Source organism: Megalobrama amblycephala, linkage group LG20 (genome assembly GCF_018812025.1).
Source record: "Megalobrama amblycephala isolate DHTTF-2021 linkage group LG20, ASM1881202v1, whole genome shotgun sequence".
In the NCBI taxonomy this organism is placed as follows: domain Eukaryota; kingdom Metazoa; phylum Chordata; class Actinopteri; order Cypriniformes; family Xenocyprididae; genus Megalobrama; species Megalobrama amblycephala.
The window spans coordinates 5850442-5875288 of NC_063063.1; the positions used below are offsets into that span (position 1 = coordinate 5850442).

The 24847-nt window shown below is 37.7% G+C and overlaps 1 protein-coding gene across 2 annotated transcripts in view; it reads left to right on the forward strand.

Annotated features, from left to right (window-relative positions):
- The window catches only part of prkg1b (protein kinase cGMP-dependent 1b), a 198549-nt gene that overhangs the window by 159119 nt on the left and 14583 nt on the right, over positions 1–24847 (forward strand). For both annotated transcript variants that reach the window (XM_048169848.1, XM_048169847.1), the window contains exons 8-9: positions 8569–8634; positions 15723–15797. In XM_048169848.1, the coding sequence (XP_048025805.1) occupies positions 8569–8634; positions 15723–15797 (141 nt within the window). The remainder of the gene's footprint in view (positions 1–8568; positions 8635–15722; positions 15798–24847) is intronic.

A 24847-nucleotide genomic window follows, 5' to 3' on the forward strand; every position in this document is an offset into this window, starting at 1 on the left:
TTGACTGACAGGTGAAACATGTTTGCACTGGCTGGTCTTAACCTCCCTCTGTCTTTCTTTGACTCGAACCTCACCTAATGCTGTCACAGCATTCAAAGACATCCCTCTGCCTCTGAAGTGTGTCGTGGTAATTGAAGGATGTTTCCCTGTGCTGGACTTTCTCAGTGGCAGTTTTAATCCTCATGTGCGATTGATGTGATAAGTGTAGCTGTGATGTGAATAGCATAGGACTGGTGTAATAATCACTTTAGGTGATATAATTGGACCTCATTCGCAAGCTGCGGCACCTCCAATATGTTCTGTCTCAATGGGAGGTTATCTTTTTCCCAGTTGTACTGGGAAATATCGTATCTAATGAGAACGAGTTTGAGGCATTTGAATTTTATGCAGATGGGTCTCTAGACAGCAGACACTAATGACACCCTAAACATAGACTTGTCCACTGGAAAGTGAATATTCACAACAGCATGGTGCTAATTGGAGACCCATATGTCAAAGTTGAGGATGAGGGTGGCATGTCACAGGGATTTATTTTGTTGTCCAAGTTTTTGTTATATAAAGGTCACATTAAAACTGGAAACAGTTTATGTTTTAGTCTTAAAATATGAAAATCCATCACACAAATGTTAATTATATATTTAAATGTGTGTACTTTTGTAACACGCCATGACTGTGTGGATGTGGCAGGCAATTTACAGGCTATTTATGGTAATTGTGCATAAGTGGTCTACTGTCTGCAGCTGGTTTTGTTGATGTCCTTGTAATGTTGCTGAACAAATCAGTTATTTAAAGAACAATCAGTGTAATTGTAAAGAAGCAACAAGATTTTTGTAGTTTGTTTTAGTGGTGCTTGCCTGTTTAAAACTCACTGCCACAATGTCAGGGTCAGGCTTGTCAGGGAATTGTTATGCAGTCACAGGTGCTCTGAGTGGTTTTTCATGTGTTGCAGTTGCTATGGAGTTTAACAAGCCACACAATTTGAGGTATGATTTATGTCCTTAGCACAAACAGGGTGAGCTGCATCATAACATTTAACTGAAATTTTAAAAATGTGACGCTTTGAGCATTGTTGAGCGGATTTGTAAATACCTCTGATTGGCCATTGTGTTCACGGCTCATCAGATATGTCTCTAATTGGCTTCAATGATCAACGTTTCAAAAACGCTTTTGTCATTATTATTCGCACGTGCCTTTATTTAAATTCAGAACTGCTGTGATACGTTCAAACTCCAACGTAATAAAACGTTGCCATATTCACATTCATCTGTTCCGGAAAAAACGAAACACGCTTTTAGCACCACTCACTGGACATTTCACTTTGAAACTGTCGCGAAACGTGCACGAGGCAACGTATTTTGCATTTTGCAAAACTCTTGACACAGGGATGTTTTTCTAATGAGCCTGGGCAGTAAATAGTCATCAATTATGCTCTTCACCGAGCGCTTAGACACACACGTGTTTGAAAGCGGTCCACTGACAGATGCCTGCTTTCAAATGCTCCTGCTCCCACTTTCAAAACGCTTTCAAATTCAAACACTTCCGCGTGCTTTCAATCCTCCCGTGCGTTGATCATTGTAGCCAATCACAGACATATCCGCTGAGCGCGTCAACACAACAGCCAATCAGAGGTGTTTACGAATCCACTCAACATCACTCAAAGCATCACATTTTTAAAATTTCAGTACCGTTTGGTACCGAACTCGGTACTTTTGACAACTGTATCTTGTATTATATTTAATCAGTCATAAGTCATAAAAATATAAAAGACATAAGTTAATGAATATAATATTGCACTACAGGGAAGGTTTGCAGAGACTTGTTTGATTTATGATAATATTAAGCAACCTAGGCTCAATGGACAAAAAAATGTGCTTCTGCCTACATTTTTGCAGAACACCACAAGCGTACAAACAATTTACTTCAGTTTCCTGCTGAAATGAACACTAGTGGCAGTAAAACACTAATTCATTTTGACATTTGCACTTAACCAACTCCATATGTATGTCTTTTTTAACATAGTAAACTTGCTTGGTAGCTTACCTGTTACAACCCTGTACTTGCGATGTGGAGCACTCAGGTATGAATAACAATAAAATATGTCAAAATTTTGTAGAAGCAAGCTAAAATGGCATGGTAGTTTCAGTAATATGTTTTTTATCTCATGTTTGCTTTTGTTAACACAACCAGTAAGGTTTAGGGTAGGGTTTTGTGTAGGTGGTTTGTCATTTTCAAACACAGTATTAACCTTTTAGCTTCACTCACCAGACTTGAATTATCGTGATACGTACAACAACCAATTCAACAAACCACTCCCCCATTCACGTTTTGGATAAAACTGAACCTGCTTTTAGTGCCACTCACTGGACATTTCACTTTGAAAGTGGCACAAAACATGCAAGAGGCAAATATCATTTTGCAGAAATGTCACCACAGGAATGTTTTTCCAGTGAGCTTGGATTGAGAGTTAAGAGGCACTTCCTGTTTGTGTGTGAAGGCAATCAGCATTCCCACCTGGTCATTGTGAATTGGCATTGTGCAGCTGCCTGGAGCTGTCATCCAGAATTCTGGATTACACCATTCATAACACACACACGCATGCGCACACATCACATGCACACACACACACACACACACACACACACAGAGGGTCACTAAGAGGAGAATCTATGCCATCATCCGTACTGTAGACATAAGCCCCTTTCACCCAGCATTTCCGGTAAATTACCAGAATGACTTTGTAAAAACTCAAATATGCTGTTCACACAAGCAAGGCCTTCTGGCTTTTTACCGGTAAGAGACCAGATCTTTAAACGTTTAGTCATTTTCTACATTCACCCGCATGAGTTTCACTATCGGTACAATTTGACAAAAATTTTTGACGTCTGAGTGTGAGGCATAAGGGGATGATTAAACAGAACGGGTTTTTTACTCTTAAAAACACGAGACATACATAATAGTTTCCAACTGCAGAGCCACAGCGCTAAAGGCTGGGTCTTGAGCTCTACACACTGAAAAAGCTGACAAAGATGTCAGTCTAGTGCATATTTACCTAGAAAAACTATTAAAAAGCAGCGGAGATTGCTGTAATCAGGGTGGAGTAATCACGTCATCTTCATGAGAACTTTATGATTAGCCCAAAGTAGACTTCTTACGTCTGCGTGTTCTGACTTTGTACATGCTCATACCGGTAATCTTCATTCTGCGTTCACGCACAGCATCATACCGGTAATTTACCCATATCTATCTATCTTTATAACTTCCCTTACTGGTAAATTGCCAGAACCAATTTACCGGTATTTTTGAAAAGGTCCTGTTCACACATTATCTCTTACCGGTATATGTGAAAGGGGCTATAAACTTGACTTCCTGTGAATGTTTGTCAGACTGCAGGGAAGAAGACTCTAGTGACACAGAGGGCAATCATGCTGAGTAATGCCTCAGAAACTGTTGTGTGCCATGTGTGCTTGCGTTTTGAGAAACCTTACAGCGACAAATGTTTGGGTTATGCTGTGCCATGCAGTGAAAAATGTGTAATAATAATGGCTGATGATTAACATTGTTTCATTTGACACTGATTAGGAAGAATCAGTGTTCTGTGGATGCTAATTTTTCTGAAACAGTATAATAGAGCTTGATTGTTTCTCTCTTATTAGGTGCATTTACATGCTCAGTTATAAACAGTGCATTTCATTGTAATGAAATAGGAATCACAATCTTACCAATCAACTAATTAAGTTTGGAAGCATATATATGGAGTTTGCCCACGACACAATAATACCATTTTGAGCATGGAGGAATGTCACAAACATAAAGTGCAGCAGCTATAGCAGTACTGTATAAATACATTTTTATACAGTAACATTTATTTGTGTAGAAATGTGTTACATGTAAACTGAAAATGCATAGCTTGCTTGTCATGGAAGAGCAATAGGATGATATGTAAGAATGTGTGGTGGTATTAGAGGAAGATATAATAGAGTTTGTAAAAATGAACAACCACCTGTGAATTTTTAGTTTACATGTAACATTTCTACAAAAATAAATGTACTGTATAATTAAAATGTTTTTTATATACTACAGTATTGACTTTTCCAGTACAATTTTTTTAACCTACTGTTTAAATCTGTATCTAAAATGCTGAACACTGAACAATAAGTGGTCACAGCAAGGTTTGTCGTTTGTTGGGATCCCCTTGAAACATTCCTGTTGTGGTCTGTGCAATTTGCAGTGGGTTTCTGTATTTGGTTGCATTGTGAGTATTTGCAGGGTGTTTCTGTATTTGGTTGCATTGTGAGTATTTGCAGGGTGTTTCTGTATTTAGTTGCATTGTGAGTATTTGCAGGGCGTTTCTGTATTTGGTTGCATTGTGAGTATTTGCAGGGCATTTCTGTATTTGGTTGCATTGTGAGTATTTGCAGGCCGTTTCTGTATTTAGTTGCATTGTGAGTATTTGCAGTAATTTTCTGTATTTGGTTGCATTGTGAGTATTTGCAGAGCGTTTCTGTATTTGGTTGCTTTGTGAGTATTTGCAGGACGTTTCTGTATTTGGTTGCATTGTGAGTATTTGCAGGGCGTTTCTGTATTTGGTTGCATTGTGAGTATTTGCAGGGCGTTTCTGTATTTGGTTGCATTGTGAGTATTTGCAGGGAGTTTCTGTATTTGGTTGCATTGTGAGTATTTGCAGGACGTTTCTGTATTTGGTTGCATTGTGAGTATTTGCAGGGCGTTTCTGTATTTGGTTGCATTGTGAGTATTTGCAGGACGTTTCTGTATTTGGTTGCATTGTGAGTATTTGCAGGGCGTTTCTGTATTTGGTTGCATTGTGAGTATTTGCAGGGCATTTCTGTATTTAGTTGCATTGTAAATATTTGCAGTAATTTTCTGTATTTGGTTGCATTGTGAGTATTTGCAGGGCGTTTCTGTATTTGGTTGCATTGTGAGTATTTGCAGGGCATTTCTGTATTTGGTTGCATTGTGAGTATTTGCAGAGCGTTTCTGTATTTAGTTGCGTGTGAGTATTTGCAGTAATTTTCTGTATTTGGTTGCATTGTGAGTATTTGCAGAACGTTTCTGTATTTGGTTGCATTGTGAGTATTCGCAGAACATTTCTGTATTTAGTTGCATTGTGAGTATTTGCAGTACTTTTCTGTATTTGGTTGCATTGTGAGTATTTGCAGAGCGTTTCTGTATTTGGTTGCATTGTGAGTATTTGCAGAACATTTCTGTATTTGGTTGCATTGTGAGTATTTGTAGGGCGTTTCTGTATGTGGTTTCAGTATGAGTATTTGCAGAGCATTTCTGTATTTGGTTGCATTGTGAGTATTTACAGAGTGTTTCTCTATTTGGCTGCATTGTGAGTCTTTGCAGGGCATTTCTGTCTTTGGTTGCATTGTGAGTATTTGCAGAACATTTCTGTATTTTGTTGCATTGTGAGTATTTGCAGTACTTTTCTGTATTTGGTTGCATTGTGAGTATTTGCAGAGTGTTTCTGTATTTGGTTGCATTGTGAGTATTTGCAGAGCGTTTCTGTATTTGGTTGCATTGTGAGTATTTGCAGGGCATTTCTGTATTTGGTTGCATTGTGAGTATTTGCAGAGCGTTTCTGTATTTGTTTGCATTGTGAGTATTTGCAGGGCGTTTCTGTATTTGCATTTTGAGTATTTGCAGAGCATTTCTGTATTTAGTTGCCTTTTGAGTATTTGCAGAGCGTTTCTGTATTTGATTGCATTGTGAGTATTTGCAGAGCATTTCTGTATTTGGTTGCATTGTGAGTATTTGCAGGGCGTTTCTGTATTTGGTTGCATTGTGAGTATTTACAGAGCGTTTCTGTATTTGTTTGCATTGTGAGTATTTGCAGGGCGTTTCTGTATTTGCATTTTGAGTATTTGCAGAGCATTTCTGTATTTAGTTGCCTTTTGAGTATTTGCAGAGCGTTTCTGTATTTGATTGCATTGTGAGTATTTGCAGAGCATTTCTGTATTTGGTTGCATTGTGAGTATTTGCAAAACATTTCTGTATTTTGTTGCATTGTGAGTATTTGCAGTACTTTTCTGTATTTGGTTGCATTGTGAGTATTTGCAGAGCATTTCTGTATTTGGTTGCATTGTGAGTATTTGCAGGGCGTTTCTGTATTTGGTTGCATTGTGAGTATTTGCAGAGCGTTTCTGTATTTGGTTGCATTGTGAGTATTTGCAGGGCGTTTCTGTATTTGGTTGCATTGTGAGTATTTGCAGGGTGTTTCTGTATTTGGTTGCATTGTGAGTATTTGCAGGGCGTTTCTGTATTTGGTTGCATTGTGAGTATTTGCAGAGTGTTTCTGTATTTGTTTGCATTGTTAGTATTTGCAGGGCATTTCTGTATTTGCATTTTGAGTATTTGCAGAGCATTTCTGTATTTAGTTGCCTTTTGAGTATTTGCAGAGCGTTTCTGTATTTGATTGCATTGTGAGTATTTGCAGAGCATTTCTGTATTTGGTTGCATTGTGAGTATTTGCAGGGCGTTTCTGTATTTGGTTGCATTGTGAGTATTTGCAGTACTTTTCTGTATTTGGTTGCATTGTGAGTATTTGCAGAGCATTTCTGTATTTGGTTGCATTGTGAGTATTTGCAGAGCGTTTCTGTATTTGGTTGCATTGTGAGTATTTGCAGGGCGTTTCTGTATTTGGTTGCATTGTGAGTATTTGCAGGGCGTTTCTGTATTTGGTTGCATTGTGAGTATTTGCAGAGCGTTTCTGTATTTGTTTGCATTGTGAGTATTTGCAGGGCATTTCTGTATTTGCATTTTGAGTATTTGCAGAGCATTTCTGTATTTAGTTGCCTTTTGAGTATTTGCAGAGCGTTTCTGTATTTGATTGCATTGTGAGTATTTGCAGAGCATTTCTGTATTTGGTTGCATTGTGAGTATTTGCCGGGCATTTCTGTATTTGGTTGCATTGTGAGTATTTGCAGAACATTTCTGTATTTAGTTGCATTGTGAGTATTTGCAGTACTTTTCTGTATTTGGTTGCATTGTGAGTATTTGCAGAGCGTTTCTGTATTTGGTTGCATTGTGAGTATTTGCAGAACATTTCTGTATATGGTTGCATTGTGAGTATTTGTAGGGCGTTTCTGTATGTGGTTGCAGTATGAGTATTTGCAGAGCATTTCTGTATTTGGTTGCATTGTGAGTATTTACAGAGTGTTTCTCTATTTGGCTGCATTGTGAGTATTTGCAGGGCGTTTCTGTCTTTGGTTGCATTGTGAGTATTTGCAGAACATTTCTGTATTTTGTTGCATTGTGAGTATTTGCAGTACTTTTCTGTATTTGGTTGCATTGTGAGTATTTGCAGAGTGTTTCTGTATTTGGTTGCATTGTGAGTATTTGCAGAGCGTTTCTGTATTTGGTTGCATTGTGAGTATTTGCAGGGCAATTCTGTATTTGGTTGCATTGTGAGTATTTGCAGAGCGTTTATGTATTTGGTTGCATTGTGAGTATTTGCAGGGCATTTCTGTATTTGGTTGCATTGTGAGTATTTGCAGAGCGTTTCTGTATTTGTTTGCATTGTGAGTATTTGCAGGGCGTTTCTGTATTTGCATTTTGAGTATTTGCAGAGCATTTCTGTATTTAGTTGCCTTTTGAGTATTTGCAGAGCGTTTCTGTATTTGATTGCATTGTGAGTATTTGCAGAGCATTTCTCTATTTGGTTGCATTGTGAGTATTTGCAGGGCGTTTCTGTATTTGGTTGCATTGTGAGTATTTACAGAGTGTTTCTGTCTTTGGTTGCATTGTGAGTATTTGCAGAACATTTCTGTATTTTGTTGCATTGTGAGTATTTGCAGAGCATTTCTGTATTTGGTTGCATTGTGAGTATTTGCAGAGTGTTTCTGTATTTGGTTGCATTGTGAGTATTTGCAGAGCGTTTCTGTATTTGGTTGCATTGTGAGTATTTGCAGGGCGTTTCTGTATTTGGTTGCATTGTGAGTATTTGCAGAGCGTTTCTGTATTTGTTTGCATTGTGAGTATTTGCAGGGCATTTCTGTATTTGCAGTTTGAGTATTTGCAGAGCATTTCTGTATTTAGTTGCCTTTTGAGTATTTGCAGAGTGTTTCTGTATTTGATTGCATTGTGAGTATTTGCAGAGCATTTCTGTATTTGGTTGCATTGTGAGTATTTGTAGCACATGTGTTGTCAAACTAATGAAGATGCTTTCTTAATTTGCTAGGTTTTTTTTTCTATTTGCACAAGTTTTCTTCAGTTGCAACGCTTTGAGCTCTCTTTCGAACACCATAGCATTGGCCAATTTACTGACACAGTAACTAGGTTCCGAAGCATGAATTAAATGTTTTGGGTGAGTTAATACCTTTTGCCGACATGCAATAGAGTTCTGATGTTCCAGCAAACAGTTGTCACAATGTAACTTACAGTTTAGAGAATGTTATGACTGTTTCAAAGAATGTGCCACAGCGATGGAGAAAAACTGTAAATAATATCATGCTGTTCAGTAATTCATCAAAAAAAAAGAAAAAAAAAGAAAAGAAAACATAGATTTTGGCTGTGTATGATTGAAATAAATTCTTTGTGTCCCCACAGAGAAGACATCAGAACAGCTAATGTCATCGCCGCTGAAGCTGTCACCTGCCTCGTCATCGACAGAGAGTGAGTTTTGTGTGTGTACTGATGCTGTGAAATTTGATTAGTCTTTCATCTGTTCCACTGTGTGCTCACTAAATTACTGCTGCTAATTTCTAATGACCTCTCATGACTTTCACTGCGGCAAGTCGGGGTAGTTTACGCCAGTTAACTTCGGGGAGAGAAATCTTCTCGTTTGCCATCCTTAGACAGCAGACTGTCAGGAAACAAACTATGTCCTCATTTGAGTAGCACAGCATGTGATAGAACAGTGGGGACACAATGCCTTGCTGCACAGCGGGGCTCGCAAAACCTCCTCTCGTCCCTATAGACATCATACCCCAGAGACTTTGATTTTCCTTCAGTCTGAGGAAGCGATAAAATAAGCAACCCCTCACGCAGAATGACTTTCACTCTCACTGCAGGAAATCGCCCATTATCTCAGTCCTATCATCAATCAGAGGTTTTATGGTAATGCTCATTAAAAGACTCTTTATATTGTGTGCTAGCTGACCTGTGATCAGTGGGGGATTTTAACCACTGTTTCATGCAGCTGATTCTCTGTAGGATTATAGTGAAACAGTGATGCTTTCTGAAGCGAATCAATGCATTTCTGTAAGACAAGTATTGTTATTTAAAACTTTATAAAGTAAAATAATGAGCTTCCAGCATGACAGCCATACTCATTCAACGTACGTCCAAAAAGCGTTAAGTTCCGCGACGTAGTGCACAATGCCATGATGTTCTACACTATGCCATGATGTACTACGCTATGTCCTACTCTATGTCATTGTGTCATTTGGGTCTCTGACTGAAACAAAAATGATTGACTTTAAATAGAGTACATTGTACTCAGTGAAATAGTGTTTTAATGGCAGAAATATAAGTATATGTGAGTGACATTCATGGGTTCACACCCCCAGAACATTTCTGCTGTAATTCTGGGACTTCACTTGGGACTGTGCTAAGAATAGCCTGCATCATGAAATAGGTCAACAGTTCAGTGATATAAAGTCATTCACACTTTAAATGTCCATCAAATCATTATTATGGCTCAGGTTACTGGTGTCCTGCCTGACCTCAGCTGCCAAGACTTAAAAGACTGTATAAATCATGGTACCATCAAACGAAACAATGCCATTAGGATTTAAAGCTTGTGATTAATCCTACATTTCAGCTCTGAACCATAAAATAATTTTTCTCCTTTTAGATTCAATGTTTCATCAGAGTTCTAACAAAAATATGAGATAATGTGAGAATTCTCTGGTGGATGAGTCACATCCTGAAGCCCAGCAGCTGTAGTAATGAACAGTATTACTGGTTCCCTCTCATGTCTAAATCTCTTATCCTGTAGCAACCTATCTCTGATTTAATAAGAGGACAGGGGAAAAAAATTACTTTTTTTGCATGGTGCTAAGGGGTGACATATTATTTTAACCACTGGCGAGCTATGACATTAGATGTCCGTATGCACTGTAAAACTCAATAAGTTCAGAATACTCAAAACATTTGAAGAAACTTATTACCTCAAAACATTTAAGTAAACTAACTCATTTTTTTTTAAGTTAGTCAAACTTTTTTTGTGACAAGCGGGGTGGGGCTGAGAGTGGTTGAAGTGGATCAAGGCCAGTGTGGTGCACAGATGTCTCTCATTAACAATCACATCACCGGCATCCCTTCGCTCCCACAGTTCTCAGCTTCGCCCCCACTCTTAATGTTAATTACATAGTTCATTTACATAAACATCACATTCAGATCTTGGTTAAATGTTAGATAGCACATAACACATGCTATTATAACTATCAAAGAGATTGTCATTACAAAACCCTACCCTACAAAACTAACATAACAGAACCCAACATAATACAACATTAAACACTAACTTATGTCTCCCTATGTTAATCTGCAAAAACACAAAAATTAACACATAATTTCAACATTTATTTATACAGTCTGACACAAAGAATGCTGGGAATTAGAAATCTGCTGCAACTCAACTCAATCATATTAAGTTCAGCTTACTACAATGAAATTTCAAGTTCATGCAATGTTTTTCTATTAAGTACAGTGAACTTTCATTATTATTTGAGTGAAACAAACTCGTTTTATTTAATTAATTCCACTGTTTGGTTTATAGTGTGTTGAATAAACTATTAAAAGTAAAAGACATTATAAAAAAAGAAAATATAGTTTGATTCAAGTAAATACTTATATACTTTGTTTTTCTACTGAGTATGACTTGGTGGACCAAATAAACCAGCATGTCTGTTTGGCAGAGATTAGGCTCAACATCCTTGGCACAGTGCTGCTTTTATAATTATTGTTTTAGAAATATTCATTTGAAAGCTTTTCCCTTTTTTTCAGAATATAGACAACATAATTGTTCATAATGAAATTTCCATGTGTTTTGAAATCATATACAGTGCTCAGCGTGAATGAGTACACCCCCTTTGAAAAGTAACATTTTAAACAATATCTCATTGAACACAAAAACAATTTCCAAAATGTTGACAAGACTAAGTTTTATATAACATCTGTTTAACTTATAACATGAAAGTAAGGTTAATAGTATAACTTAGAGAACAGAATTTTCAGTTTTACTCAAATTAGGGTGATGCAAAAATGAGTACACCCCACTGAAAGCCTCTGGAGCAAAGCTAAATTTTAGACTACAAATGTCTAATTTAACAAGAATTCAACCACAGGTGAGTCTAATTATTCATTACACAGGTGTCCAGCAGACAGCTGACTATAAAAGGGTGTTAAAACCCCTTCCCATTTCATGCTGTCAGCAATGGCACCACATGGAAGAGAAATGTCACAAGACCCGAGAAAGAAAATAATTTCTTTACACCAGAAAGGTGAAGGCTACAAGAAGATCAGCAAAGCTTTACTTATCAGTCAGAATACTGTAGCAAAAGTGGTACAAACATTTAAAAAAAGACGGAACTGCAACCATCTCACAGAGACGTCCAGGTCGTCCACGGAAGTTAACACCTCGACAGGAGCGTCTTCTGAGGAGAAGGGTTGAAGAAAATCGGCATGCAAGTTCACTGCAGTAATCTAAAGAAGTAGAAAGCCAAACTGGGGTGACTATTTCCCGTGATACAATACAGCGTACACTGCAGAGGAATTGCATGCATGGCTGCCGTCCATGAAAGAAGCCTCTCCTAAAGCCCAGGCACAAAAAAGTCTGCCTAGAGTTTGCCAGGGCCCACGCTGACAAAGATGAAGACTACTGGGCTCTATACTCTGGAGTGATGAGACCAAGACTCACACAATTTGAAAAACCCTGCTGTAACGTCTTCCAGCCTCATGGCATAAAGGGGTTGATTTTTATTAAAACCAACACGTTTCAACATTTCTCCTCATTGTTATATGATAATCGCATTCTACTGCCTGTACACCCCTACTACTATTGAAATGCCTTTTATGTAGATATTTTATTATATAAGCAGAACCAGCTGCTCTGTGTGTGTGATCTCAGACACATTCTCCCTTACACACCAAGCCACAGATGCTTTCCTTCAAATGATGATGGATGACTGGAAGTTTAATGGGATGAAACGCATTTGGGATACTGTGCTTGTTCCTAAATGATAATTGTTCGTTTATCCAGTACCATTGGTTCTAACATGACACATTTTGTTTCATTAAAGGGATAGTTCACCCAAAAATGAAAATTTGATGTTTATCTGCTTACCCCCAGCGCATCCAAGATGTAGGTGACTTTGTTTCTTCAGTAGAACACAAATTATGATTTTTAACTCCAACCGCTGCCGTCTGTCAGTCGTATAATGGCAGTAGATGGGAACTTCATCTATAAGAGTAAATAAAGCTTGCTTAGACAAATCCAAATTAAACCCTGCAGCTCGTGACGACACATTGATGTCCTAAGACACGAAACGATCGGTTTGTGTGAGAAACCGAACAGTATTTATATAATTTTTTACCTCTAATACACCACTATGTCCAACTCCGTTCATGACTCCTTTAGTGATGTCTGATCGCGCTCTGACAGCGGCAGTGATGTCTGACACTCATTGAAGTATATGCGCGAGACATCACTTCCGTTGTCAGAGCGCGATCAGACATCACTAAAGGAGTCATGAACGGAGTTGGACATAGTGGTGTATTAGAGGTAAAAAATTATATAAATACTGTTCGGTTTCTCACACAAACCGATCGTTTCGTGTCTTAGGACATCAATGTGTCGTCACGAGCTGCAGGGTTTAATTTGGATTTGTCTAAGCAAGCTTTATTTACTCTTATAAATGAAGTTCCCATCTACTGCAATTATTTGACTAACAGACGGCAGCGGTTGGAGTTAAAAATCATCATTTGTGTTCTACTGAAGAAAAAATGTCACCTACATCTTGGATGCGCTGGGGGTAAGCAGATAAACATCAAATTTTCATTTTTGGGTGAACTATCCCTTTAAGGTGTCTAATCTAACATTTCCCTAAAAATTCACTATTACAGAGTTTCTCAAACTTTTTTGGAAACCATAGATGCCTTATAAACCTGATCATTCGCAGACCCCCAACATATGTATAAAGCTTAATATTCAACACTATTATTGATGTGACTGCACTGACTATTTTGATGTGAGATGAACTTACGATGAAATCACCCTTTTCTGCAGAGCTGCTTTATAGCTGAATTGAACTAATTTAATAACTGATGATCTTTAAAACCAGGGCTTGACATTGATACCCAGCAACCCACCAAATGTGGGTAGATTTCAGCAGTGATGTGGAACGCAGTCAGTTCTATCTGAAATCTGAAATAATAAACAAGTGCAAAGTAGTGTTGTCAAAAATATCGATGTAGTGTTGTCAAAAATATACTGCATATGAATTTCGGCTTGGGATTGCCTGTATTGCGCATAGTTTTACTCATTCCCGCAGATTTTGTTCTCACACACAAAGAGTGCGCACATGCAGTATAGCCACCTCTCAGTACTAAATTGAGTTATTTTTCATTGCTTATTTGCACTTAAACAGTCAAATAAACATAAAATAATGTCAAAATGCCGGTCTTGGTGAGTTAGTTTTTTTTAAAGGCTTAGTTCACCCAAAAATGAAAATAATGTAATTTATTACTCACCCTCATGCCGTTCCACACTTGTAAGACCTTCGTTAATCTTCGGAACGCAAATTAGGATATTTTTGTTGAAATCCGATGGCTCCGTGAGGCCTCCATAGGGAGCAATGACATTTCCTCTCTCAAGATCCATTAATGTACTAAAAACATATTTAAATCAGTTCATGTGAGTACAGTGGTTCAATATTAATATTATAAAGCAACGAGAACAAAATAACGACTTATGTAGTGATGGCCGATTTCAAAACACTGCTTCATTAAGCTTCGGAGCGTTATGAATGTTTTGTGTCGAATCAGCAGTTCAGAGCACCAAAGTCATGCGATTTCAACAGCTTGGTGGTTTGACACACGATCCGAATCATGATTCGACACAAAAGATTCATAACGCTCCAAAGCTTCCTCTTGAGAGAGGAAATGTAATTGCTGGCTATGCAGGCCTCACTGAGCCATCGGATTTCAACAAAAATATCTTAATTTGTGTTCTGAAGATGAACAAAGGTCTTACGGGTGTGGAACGGCATGAGGGTGAGTAATAAATTACATTATTTTCATTTTTGGGTGAACTCACCCTTTAAGTTAACGTAAACAGTAGAAAGGTGTGTCAGGTCTTAAAGTGACAACAGAAACATGCAGCAAATACTCACAAAACAACCAAATACAGAAATTATGAGATATTAAAGGTGCTAAAGAGGATGTTTTGTTTTATACATTTTTGCAATATTACTTGAAACTGTCTTTACTAACTGATAAAAGACTATTTATTAGGTGCACTGAAAGTAATAATATTAATATACATCATCTGTGCATGAGGTAGGGCCTTCAAAACATCAGCCAACCGTTTACGCGATCATCGCGTAAACGATTGGCCCTCTAGCTTGTCAATCACTGACATGACGATCCATGTGAGAGACGCGCGGCTGCGCGCTCCAGTAACTTTCCACACTCCACAGGCGTTGCATGCAATGTTTTTGTCAGGAGACAGGAGTAACAACTGCAGATTATGAGTTACCTGCGGTGAGTCCGACATAATGAAGCCACGGCTTTAGGTCGCGCACACACTTAACGATTGTAAGGCCGATTATGAATGTAAATTGATACTTATGACTGATCGCGTCCAGTCAGAGCCAGTTGCTTTCAGTCTGCGATTACAGTCGGTGTTCAAATTCCATGTGAAAGTATATAAATCTGCTTCAGGAGCAGGAAACAATCGCTGTATGTTGAGCATAGTCAGAATGTTTTAGCTAGTCGTTAAATGTGTGCCCAGCTTAACAACACAGCGAATGCCGGTGTTAAACACTCGTGTTCAGATACTCGTGGACGAGTTTTGGGAGGCGTTCCCTCTAAATGAGCTGTGAAGGAGGGGGGTTGTTCTTACCCATGCGCTCATTTCAAAAACTCAGTCGACAAAAAGAACCTCTTAAGAATATCATATGACAGTTTTCCCCCATGATATTGATGTCAAAATTGTGGCCAGTGAAAATGCTGAGTGGCTAGTAACTTTGGAAAACCACTAGCCGTAGTAGCTGGTGAGCAAAAAAGTTAATGTCAAGCCCTGTTTACAATGGAACTGAATCAACACTTAACTGACTGCTTTACAGCCATATTGAATTCTGTTAGCACCACTGAATCATTACAGTGATCAGCAGGAAAATAAAGCTGTTTTGAAACAATCTGCATTATAATGCACTATAAAAGTAAAGGTGACTTGACTCTCTGTGTATGTGTGTGTGTGTGCACGTTTTTGTGATGTATGAGGACACAAATTTGTATAATGACATGGGTATTACACTGGTATTATGATGTAAACATGAAATATGAGGACATTTCATGAGTCCTCATATTTAAAATAGCTTTAAAAACATATTAAAAAATGTTTTATTAAAAGTGTAAAAATGCAGAATGTTTTCTGTGATGGGTAGGTTTAGGAGTAGGGGTAGTGTAGATAGTGTTATGCCCGACATATATATGTATATGAAAGTAATCATTTGATATTGTGTTCATGTTTGCAGCTCCTTCAAACACTTGATTGGAGGCCTGGACGATGTCTCAAACAAAGGCTATGATGATGCTGGCACCAAAGCAAAGTAAGTCTGACACTCAACATCTTCTGATAATGTAATCAGAAGAAGTTCTGTACACTAAATTGTGATTCAGTCAAGGACATTGTATTCAGAAAGTCAGCCTTATGCTAAAGTGCTTTAAATGTCTTGAAATGCCCCATAATGGCAAAAAGTGTAGAACATACTACACGCACAAAGACAACACACTCCCTTTATAAAACACCTTTGTCTGTGATAATTAAATCTCATCTGTAATGAGTTCGACCATGTGGTGTATGATGAAGGTCCATACAAGGCAGAAACTAATTGGTTTGTGTCTTTCATTTGATTTGCATGTCTGGCTGCGGCCCTGACCTCCTTGTGGCTATAATTATCTGAGCTGGACAGGTTTTCAGGAATGAGTAACCCAATATGACCAAATACATTATAGTTCCTGTGGTCTGCACTAACTAAGTGATCTAAGAGCGCCCTCATGTGGACATACGTAGACATACAATATCCAGTGGTAAACAAATTGTAGGCCAATTAGAATCTTGTCAGTTGTAAAATACCATTTGATTTTGATTATATACTCATTGTTTTTAAGTTACTGTGCACTCTAAACACAGTTCAACAAAGCATGCAATGTGTTATATTTGATCATAATTAATTAGTGTAACATTTTTATAAGGTGCCTTTTGCCTGTGTAAAACTCTATAGTAGATTAAACTATATTACATGCAAGTAACTTGTGCAAAATATGAGGGGGTGGTTTCAATATGCATAAAATTATATAGCTGTATATTGTTGATAATCTCTAGCTGTAAATAGATGCTATATTAGATGTGTGTTTAATGAAGAGAGTGCCTGACATGAGGACGAGTTTGAGACTAAAAATCTGCCATCCTTGTTCCAATCTTGTTCCAAACCTGTATGACTTTCTTCCATGATACACAAAAGGTGAAATTAAGACATGTTACATTATAACAGGTTGAGTCAGATTTGATTAGATTATTATTGATTGCTCAAATAAATACAATGTCACATTTTTTCTTCACCAATATGCAGTGTAGGGTACCAGGTACATGCTTCTCCAACAAACTTGGAACTTTATATTACAACACTGCTTATTTTGTAGTGTTCCTCACTAGTGGGCCTGTCCAAATACCCACACTTGAAGTCTTTGCACTTGACCACTTGTCTACTTACATGACGTATTTCCTGGATTTGACCCAAGTGTTCAAGTGGACATGAAGACTGCAAGTGTGGTAATCAAAAAGAAGTAAAAAAATTAGTTACCCAATGTTAATTGTCAGTTTTTTGCACTTTAAAATAAACTTCATCTGTTTGGTAGTCCCTATATGTAACAGTTTAATTGTGGTGCTTCTAATTAAGTGATAAAAAGCAGTTGCAAATGTTTTATAAACTATGCATACTCATTTCTGCATCAATTAAATGTGCAAAATCTGAAAAAAAAAAAAGAAAAAAAAAAGGGTGACGCACAAGTCCTGAAAAGTCAAGCCAAAGCCGCCTTGATCACCCCCAGGTGGTTGGTCCCTGTATAGGTCATAAACCCCGCCCTCTCCATGTAATTTAATGGGACGCCAGACAAACTTTGCAATTAAATTTCACTTCAAATATTTTTTTTCCAAAGATGTTTTCTGTTATTTTTTGTAGTTTTTATTACGCTGATTTAAGTTCAAGTGTTTGTTTTTTTAAAATAAGTTTGTTTTAGTTAGTTATTTGATGCTATAAAAATAGGGGTGTGACATCATGATTGACAGCTGTGATTGACAGCTTCTCTGAGTGTCACTGAGGCGCCAGCTTTTTTTTCGTGATTTTCGAGAGGAGATTGGAGCTTTAACGTTAATTTCTACATTTCCATGACTTTTTATTTCACACTGACATGATGCGTTGTTCTGCAGTAAACTGTACTAAACGATTCTGCGGAAGTGTGGGCGGGGCCTTGATAGCGCGCGATCGGGTCCCGAGTTTGCTACTGCTCAGTCTCAGGTCTTTTCTAAAATGGAAGAGAGTGGAGGTGCGTCGTCCATGTTTCTTTTTACAGTCAATGAAAAAAACATAATAGGGGCGCTTTAAGTGGCCCAACTGAATGAACATTTCCCAGCTGACAGGAAAAAAAAAAGTAGTGCAGTACATATCTAACACAGCTAGAACCATGATTCATCACACAGTGATACCTGCTTCCAGTGATGAATCACAATGTTCCTTTGCTCAATAGAGTCAAACAGTAACACAGGGCCAGATTTACTAAACAGGGCAAATTAGCGTGAGACCACAATCCCATAAAAACACAGATGGTAGTGGAAAGTTCTGCAGGTGATTTACTGACAATGCGCAAATTAAAGAACACAGACGCAGCTCATTTCCATTATGAGCAACGGAATCCAAAATGGGTTAAGACAAGCTTTTTGGGGGCATTAATTAATGATGCAAATACCAGTAAATTAACTACTGCAAATCTTAGTAAATCATGTTGCATGATTTATTTAAATACTCTCTTCACATGAATTTTACATCTGAAATTACTCCTACAAATGCATACGAAAGAAGGTCAGCTGCAAAAATAACAGTCCACGTCTTTTTATCCCTAATTTTCTTTAGTAAAGAGGATTTGCCCTTGCACAAGGCCTATAGTGTTAAAGATGGGACTCATATAATTCTCCAAACTGCACAGTCCAAACACTGACATTAGACAGTGGTCTGATGTTGAAATCCAAGGTTATTTAGGTCAGTGAACAAGCAGTCAGCTTGAAGGAAGAATGGCACCAGCAGTGACACCAACATCTCTAACTGTCAAAACTGCAACTGTCATAAACTTCTTCTATGGTCACATGCGTTGATGAACATGCACTGTATGGTGGTCTTGTTGCCATGGAGGCGTGTGTATTCAGCACCTCTGTTCTCATTAGAGCATCAGGAGTCTCAAGTGGTGAATACACAGAGTGCTATGAAGTTGTGTTAATGAAATGCACTGTCCACACAAAAGCAAGTGTCTAAACAACCTCTATCACCCGAGAGAATTATGTTACATTCATTAGTTACTAGGATACTGGCCTTTGGCTTGATATGCATATGTGCAAGTGTGCTTAATACATATAGACTGTTCTATTTAGCAATTTGTACATTTGGATATTTCAGAAATAGTGATTTTTGTCTTGCATTTGATAGGGCTTAGTAGTGCAGTGCAGAACCTTTATTAATTGTTGTATCGCTAATATTTATCTCAACATTGTATTGATATTTCAGAGCCATATTTGTGAGCTATGTGAAAGAATCAAGCACAAGCTCATAATACACTCATACTGATTTTTTTTTCTAAGTAGTCATGTCATATAATAGTAATTATTGTAATACTTCACCTTAAAACAAAAAAAAATCCCGTCGAAAAGTTAATCAATAATTTTATTGAGCAAGGATGCATTAAATTGATCAAAAGTGACAGTAAAGACTTTTACATTGTTGTGCATATATATATATATATATATATATATATATATATATATATATATATATATATATATATATATATATATATATAATGTGTGTGTGTGTGTGTGTGTGTGTGTGTGTGTGTGTGTATTAGCAGTAAATCATATTAGAATGATTTCTGATGGATCATGTGACTTTGAAGACTGGAGTAATGATGCTGAAAATTCAGCTTTGCATCACAGGAATAAATTACATTTTAAAATATATTCAAATAGAAAACAGTTATAAATTGTAATACTATTTCACATTACTGTTTTATTCTATTTCTGATCAAATAAATGCAACCTTGGTGAACATAACTTACTATTTTCTAAAACATTAAAACATGATAATAATAATAATAATAATAAATAATAATAATAATTCAGACCCCAGACATTCAGACCCCAGACTAACCTGCAGCATGTAAAATTGTTACTGACTTGGACTGGTGACAGAAGACTTCAGACTTGGACTCAGAAACTTGGCAGAATGTCTGGCAAATAATTTGACGGTTGGATCTGAGGTTACCCCAAAAGTTGCTCCATGTTGGTTTGGCTGCCATGCTGAGCACACTGATAAGGCAGATGACATTTCACACTATGTTGGAACAGAAAAATGAGTACACTATGTTCTGTCCTCTGCAATAGGGCAGACATGTCGACCTTTTGCCATCAGTCAACAAATACTTAAGGCCCTGATATACTCGCAACAAAGGTTTTTTTTTTTTCGTTCATACTGCTGGGAGTGGCATTTAGAGGAATATGTAAATATGTGCTGAACATTTTCCTTTCAATAACAAAATAAACACAGCAAAAAACACAGCGGTGAGAAAACAGCAGTTAAGAAAGCATCTGATCATAGTGACGTGTATATATGTTTGCATGAGCTCTGCAATTCAGCACTCCAGTCACATCATGACATGTTTATTAATATAACATTATACAATGGATTTTTTTAAAGGGGACCTATTATGCTGCTTTTCACAAGATGTAATATAAGTCTCTGGTGTCCCCAGAATGTGTCTGTGAAGTTTCAGCTCAAAATACTCCACAGATCATTTATTATAGCTTGTCAAATTTCCCCCTATTTGGGTGTGAGCAAAAACACGCCGTTTTTGTGTGTGTCCCTTTAAATGCAAATGAGCTGCTGCTCCCGGCCCCCTTTCCAGAAGAGGGCGGAGCTTTAACAGCTCGCGCTTCAGTTGATCAACAACAACAAAGCTGGAGAATCTCACGCAGCCAAAATGAGGATTATCAGTAACGGTGTTCAGCCTTACTTAAATTGTTCAAACCGGAGTCGACACTGATGGAGAGACTCAGGAAGAAATTACAACGTTTAGAATGCAACTAGACGTTTCTGAATGATTAGTGGATAAATGTATGTAGTTGCTGTGGAGTGCATGTGATTCAACGCATGTGCCGTCATGTTAATCTTTTGTACAAATCCAGCTTTGAATTGACCCTCGTTTGTGAAGCAGTCCGGCGTAAATGACGCCATGACAACAACACTCTACTACAACAACTCTTCCTCTTCTCTAAAGCAGCCCAACATGGCCTCACCCCCTTTGGTGTGTGTTCTCGGGGGCAGCGTTTATGTAAATTTTGGGATTTGTCATGTCACCAACCCAGGAAGAAGCTCGTTGTAGTCCCTATACCAGCTGTTTGTTGTAGTCCTTAAAAAGCAATTTCTGCAAAAGAAAATATCTCCCTTTGCATTGTACTTTGAGTGTCGTAACTTTGCAGATGTTGTTTATGCTCAAAGAGCAACATTACACACTAACTAAAGTTAAAAAAGTGAAATCATAATCAAGGACCCCTTTAACACAAGCAGATTTATAGGTAGTTCAAAGGTGTTTACCAGCCGAAACTTTTTTTTTCCAGAAATTTTACTTTGGCAAGAACTCCATTTTTGCCAAATTTTGTTAAAAATGATGGCACAACAGTTGCTTAAAATATATTGGGGCCTTTAGGGATTTCCTTTATTTCTCTTTCTTAGCTATACTCCATAAGTACATTTCATGTGTGTTGACTGTGTTGACTGTGTTTGGGCTGGACATGCAGTGGGCAGCTGTCTCTTGTCCCTCATGCTAGCACGTTGTTTTTCTCGGGAATTGCCTGACATAAACAGCCTCTATATAGAGAAGCAGAAGGAGACCCTGCAAAATGTATCACAGCTGATTATGAGACATATATTGCTGAATAGTGATTGGCTACAGACCAATATAATGACAAGTAACAAGTGTTTTCATCAGATTTTTTCAAGACCAAGAAAAAGATTAATTCAAGAAAAGTGCCTATATTTCAGTCTTTATTCAGATATTACCAAAATCTTAAACCAGCAAAAGCTCTCTTTTCTTCTTCTTCTTCTTCTTTTTTTTTTTTTTGTTCTTTCAGCCTGGTTAGCTGGTTAGAGATGTTTTGTGAACTTTTCAGCTGGTCCAGACTTGGAGACCACTGCTAAGACCAGAAAATCTTGAGGAAGTGCTTGGTATCAGCAAAACAACTTGGAAATTGTTCACATAGAATATGTTTTTGCATTGCTTCCAGTGGTGTAGTCTACGTGATACGCAGGTATACGCCGTATACCTACTAGGAAAGGTCAAGGATTTCCGTATACCCACTTAAAAAGTGAAAAACTGAAAATAAAGTCCAAACAGGGTGATATTGTGACATACTGATAAGCCTCTTCTTTCCATTATTGTTACACTCTAAAAATGATTGGTTAAAAACAACCCAAGTTAGGTTGAAAATGGTTTGGGTTGTTTTAACCCAGCAGTTGGGTTAAATGTTTGCCCAAACTGCTGGGTATTGTTTAAAAATTACTATATGGCTGGCTTAAAATAGACCCAAAATAGATTGGAAATTAAAAAATCTGATACATAATTACTAGAGGCAACAATAATAATCAAAAGGTGATAATTTATTAATAAACAATTTAAATGTTTATTGTTTGATTATTATATTTAATATTAATAAATGTTAATTTCCAACCTATTTGGGGTTCATTTTAAGCAAGCAATACAGAATTTTTACACAATAGTTGGGTTAAAACTACCCAATTGCTGGGTTTGTCCATTTTCAACCCAACTTGGGTTGTTTTTAACCCAGCATTTTGTAAAAATAGTTGCAACTTGCACTCTTAAATGTGTATTGAAACTTGCCAGCTGATAAAACTTATGATCCAGGGACCATATTCATATAATTTCTAAGGTTATCTTAACTGGCTGAGTTAGATAGTGATTGACACTAAACAGTAGAAAATCATCCAGTCTCTTCAGCTGTAAATGCCATTGGCTGTTAAAGTCTTGTTTTGCCCAGATTTAAGTCTTTCAGAATGCTCTCAATAACACGTAGCCTAGATCAGATGCATACTATATGCATTAGTGAGTGTGGCGGTGCTTATGGGGTGTCGCTCTGGGACGGGTGAGTATGAGGTTGGGAGGGAAAAATCACAGTATACTCACTATAAAAAAATAGACTACACCACTGATTGCTTCCCATGTAAACGTGCTAGATGGATGCCTTTGACTGTTGTGCCTACATTTCGCACATGAACAGCACATTCTTAGAATGCTGTGTCAAGTTAAAATATGTTTTCTTTTCTTTCTTTCCACTGTCCTTGTCTATTCAATGTGTTGACGTAATTTCCACTGAAACAGGAAGACAGAGCGGGACATATTGAACAGCTCCTCCACTTTTTTAAATAGCCAATGGCATTTCGTTTATATCACAGAAAGTAAAATAAATCAAAATTGGAATATCGCATAAAATATTTGCGAATAAAGCAGCGTTTCCATTCCACGTGTTCAAAAGAACAAAATAGTCACTTCCTGGGAAATTGGGGCAAAATATCTGTAATAAAAATGGAAGTTGCTGCAATCGGGGAAGCCACTGTGGGTCTATTTTACATAACTGATTTGAATCGCAGAGCGCACAGTAGAAAAGTAATAAATGCTTTCACATTATCTTGCATTCAGATGGCTGATGTTTGGGAACATAGTCATGTGAGATACTTCTGGGAGGGAATAAAACCAAATCTCTTTATGACAGACTTTAGCTCAGGCATTTCAAAATGATCAAACCAAATTTTGAGATGCTGTCAATGAAATGAGTCCACTGGTCAGTCCAGCTATCCAATCACATCCTCTGAGGCAAAGTCATGTGATTTTTTTTTTTGTTGCACATCGAGGGATTTATTCAATAAATAGTTATTGTGCATTTTATTTTTTAAATCTTTTAACCAACTCAGTTGAGCGCATGTGTTTTTTATGCACATTTTTAGAATTTATGCACATCTTGGCAATTCTATCCATTATTTTTTAATGAGATATCCTAAAATGCGCATAAAAATAGGTAAATGGAAACAGCTAGTGAATGCATTTTGTGCCAAAGCAATAGAAAAAGAGCCACTGTTTGGCCCCCATAGACTGCTGTTGTGCTCACTGTGTGAAGAGTTTTGAATAAGTGATATAAGCGTTGAGAAATGGTTCCTAGTGATTATAAACAGCTGTATTACATAATAATTAATTATTTTTAATTAACTCTGAGAAATAATTATACGAGGAAGACCTTGTCAGTCGGTTGAAGTGCCAAGCCATTCTTCTGTCATGTGCTATTACTGTCCTGCTCTAGTTTGGAGAAAGGCCAGCCGTACATCATAATGACAGATGTTATCTGTGGCATCAGAAGAGGGTGTTGAAGGAACAAAGCTGAGATTGGTGCGAGGTCAGTACTGCTGTTAGGATTCATGTGACTGAGACCTCGCACGTAGATCTAAAAACAGCTGAAGAAAAAACAGGCCATTATACGAATGATACTTGAGTCGACGGGAATGGTTGTTGCGTAAGCTGACAAGCTTTGTACCCTGATGTTTGCGTTTTACTTATGGAGTCAAATTTTACATTGTACACTCTAAAAAATGGTGGGTTAAAAACAACCCAAGTTGGTTTGAAAGTAGACAAATCCAGCAATTGGATTGTTTTAACCCAGCGGTTGGGTTAAATGTTTTAACCCAAACATTTAACCCAACCGCTGGGTTTCTGGCACGGCACGGCTCGGCTCGCTTTACTTTCGGGTTGCTTTAGTACCGCTTCAAAGTGGGTGGGATTATTGACTGATTGTTATAGTTGCGCCGCCTTTACTGCCGTGGATCTGCTCCTCGGCTACCAACGAGTCTGCACCTCATCTACTGACCACAGTACAGCCATTTCTTTTTTCAAGTTCATGCGACGGTCGTTTAACAAAAAATGTTGCACAAACAAACGATACTGCGGTGGCTGTAACTGACATATTTAAATCTAGCATGTTTGGTGTCTCGTTTTTCAAATCCATTGACCCTGTAGTGATGATTCTCTCTGACCAATCAGTGATCTGCAATGTATACACGTCACATTTAGTATGGGTTCGGCTCGCTTGGAACCTCAACCGAGGTGGTACTATTTAAGCGAGCCATACCGTTCCGTACCGAGCCGTCTCATGCAGTGGAAAAGCACCAAACAGTGATCCGTTCCGAGCCGTACCGAACTGTACCATGCAGTGGAAAAGCACCAAAAGACTAAAAAATGTTACAGCATGGAAAAAGTTGAGTGTTGTTACATTGGT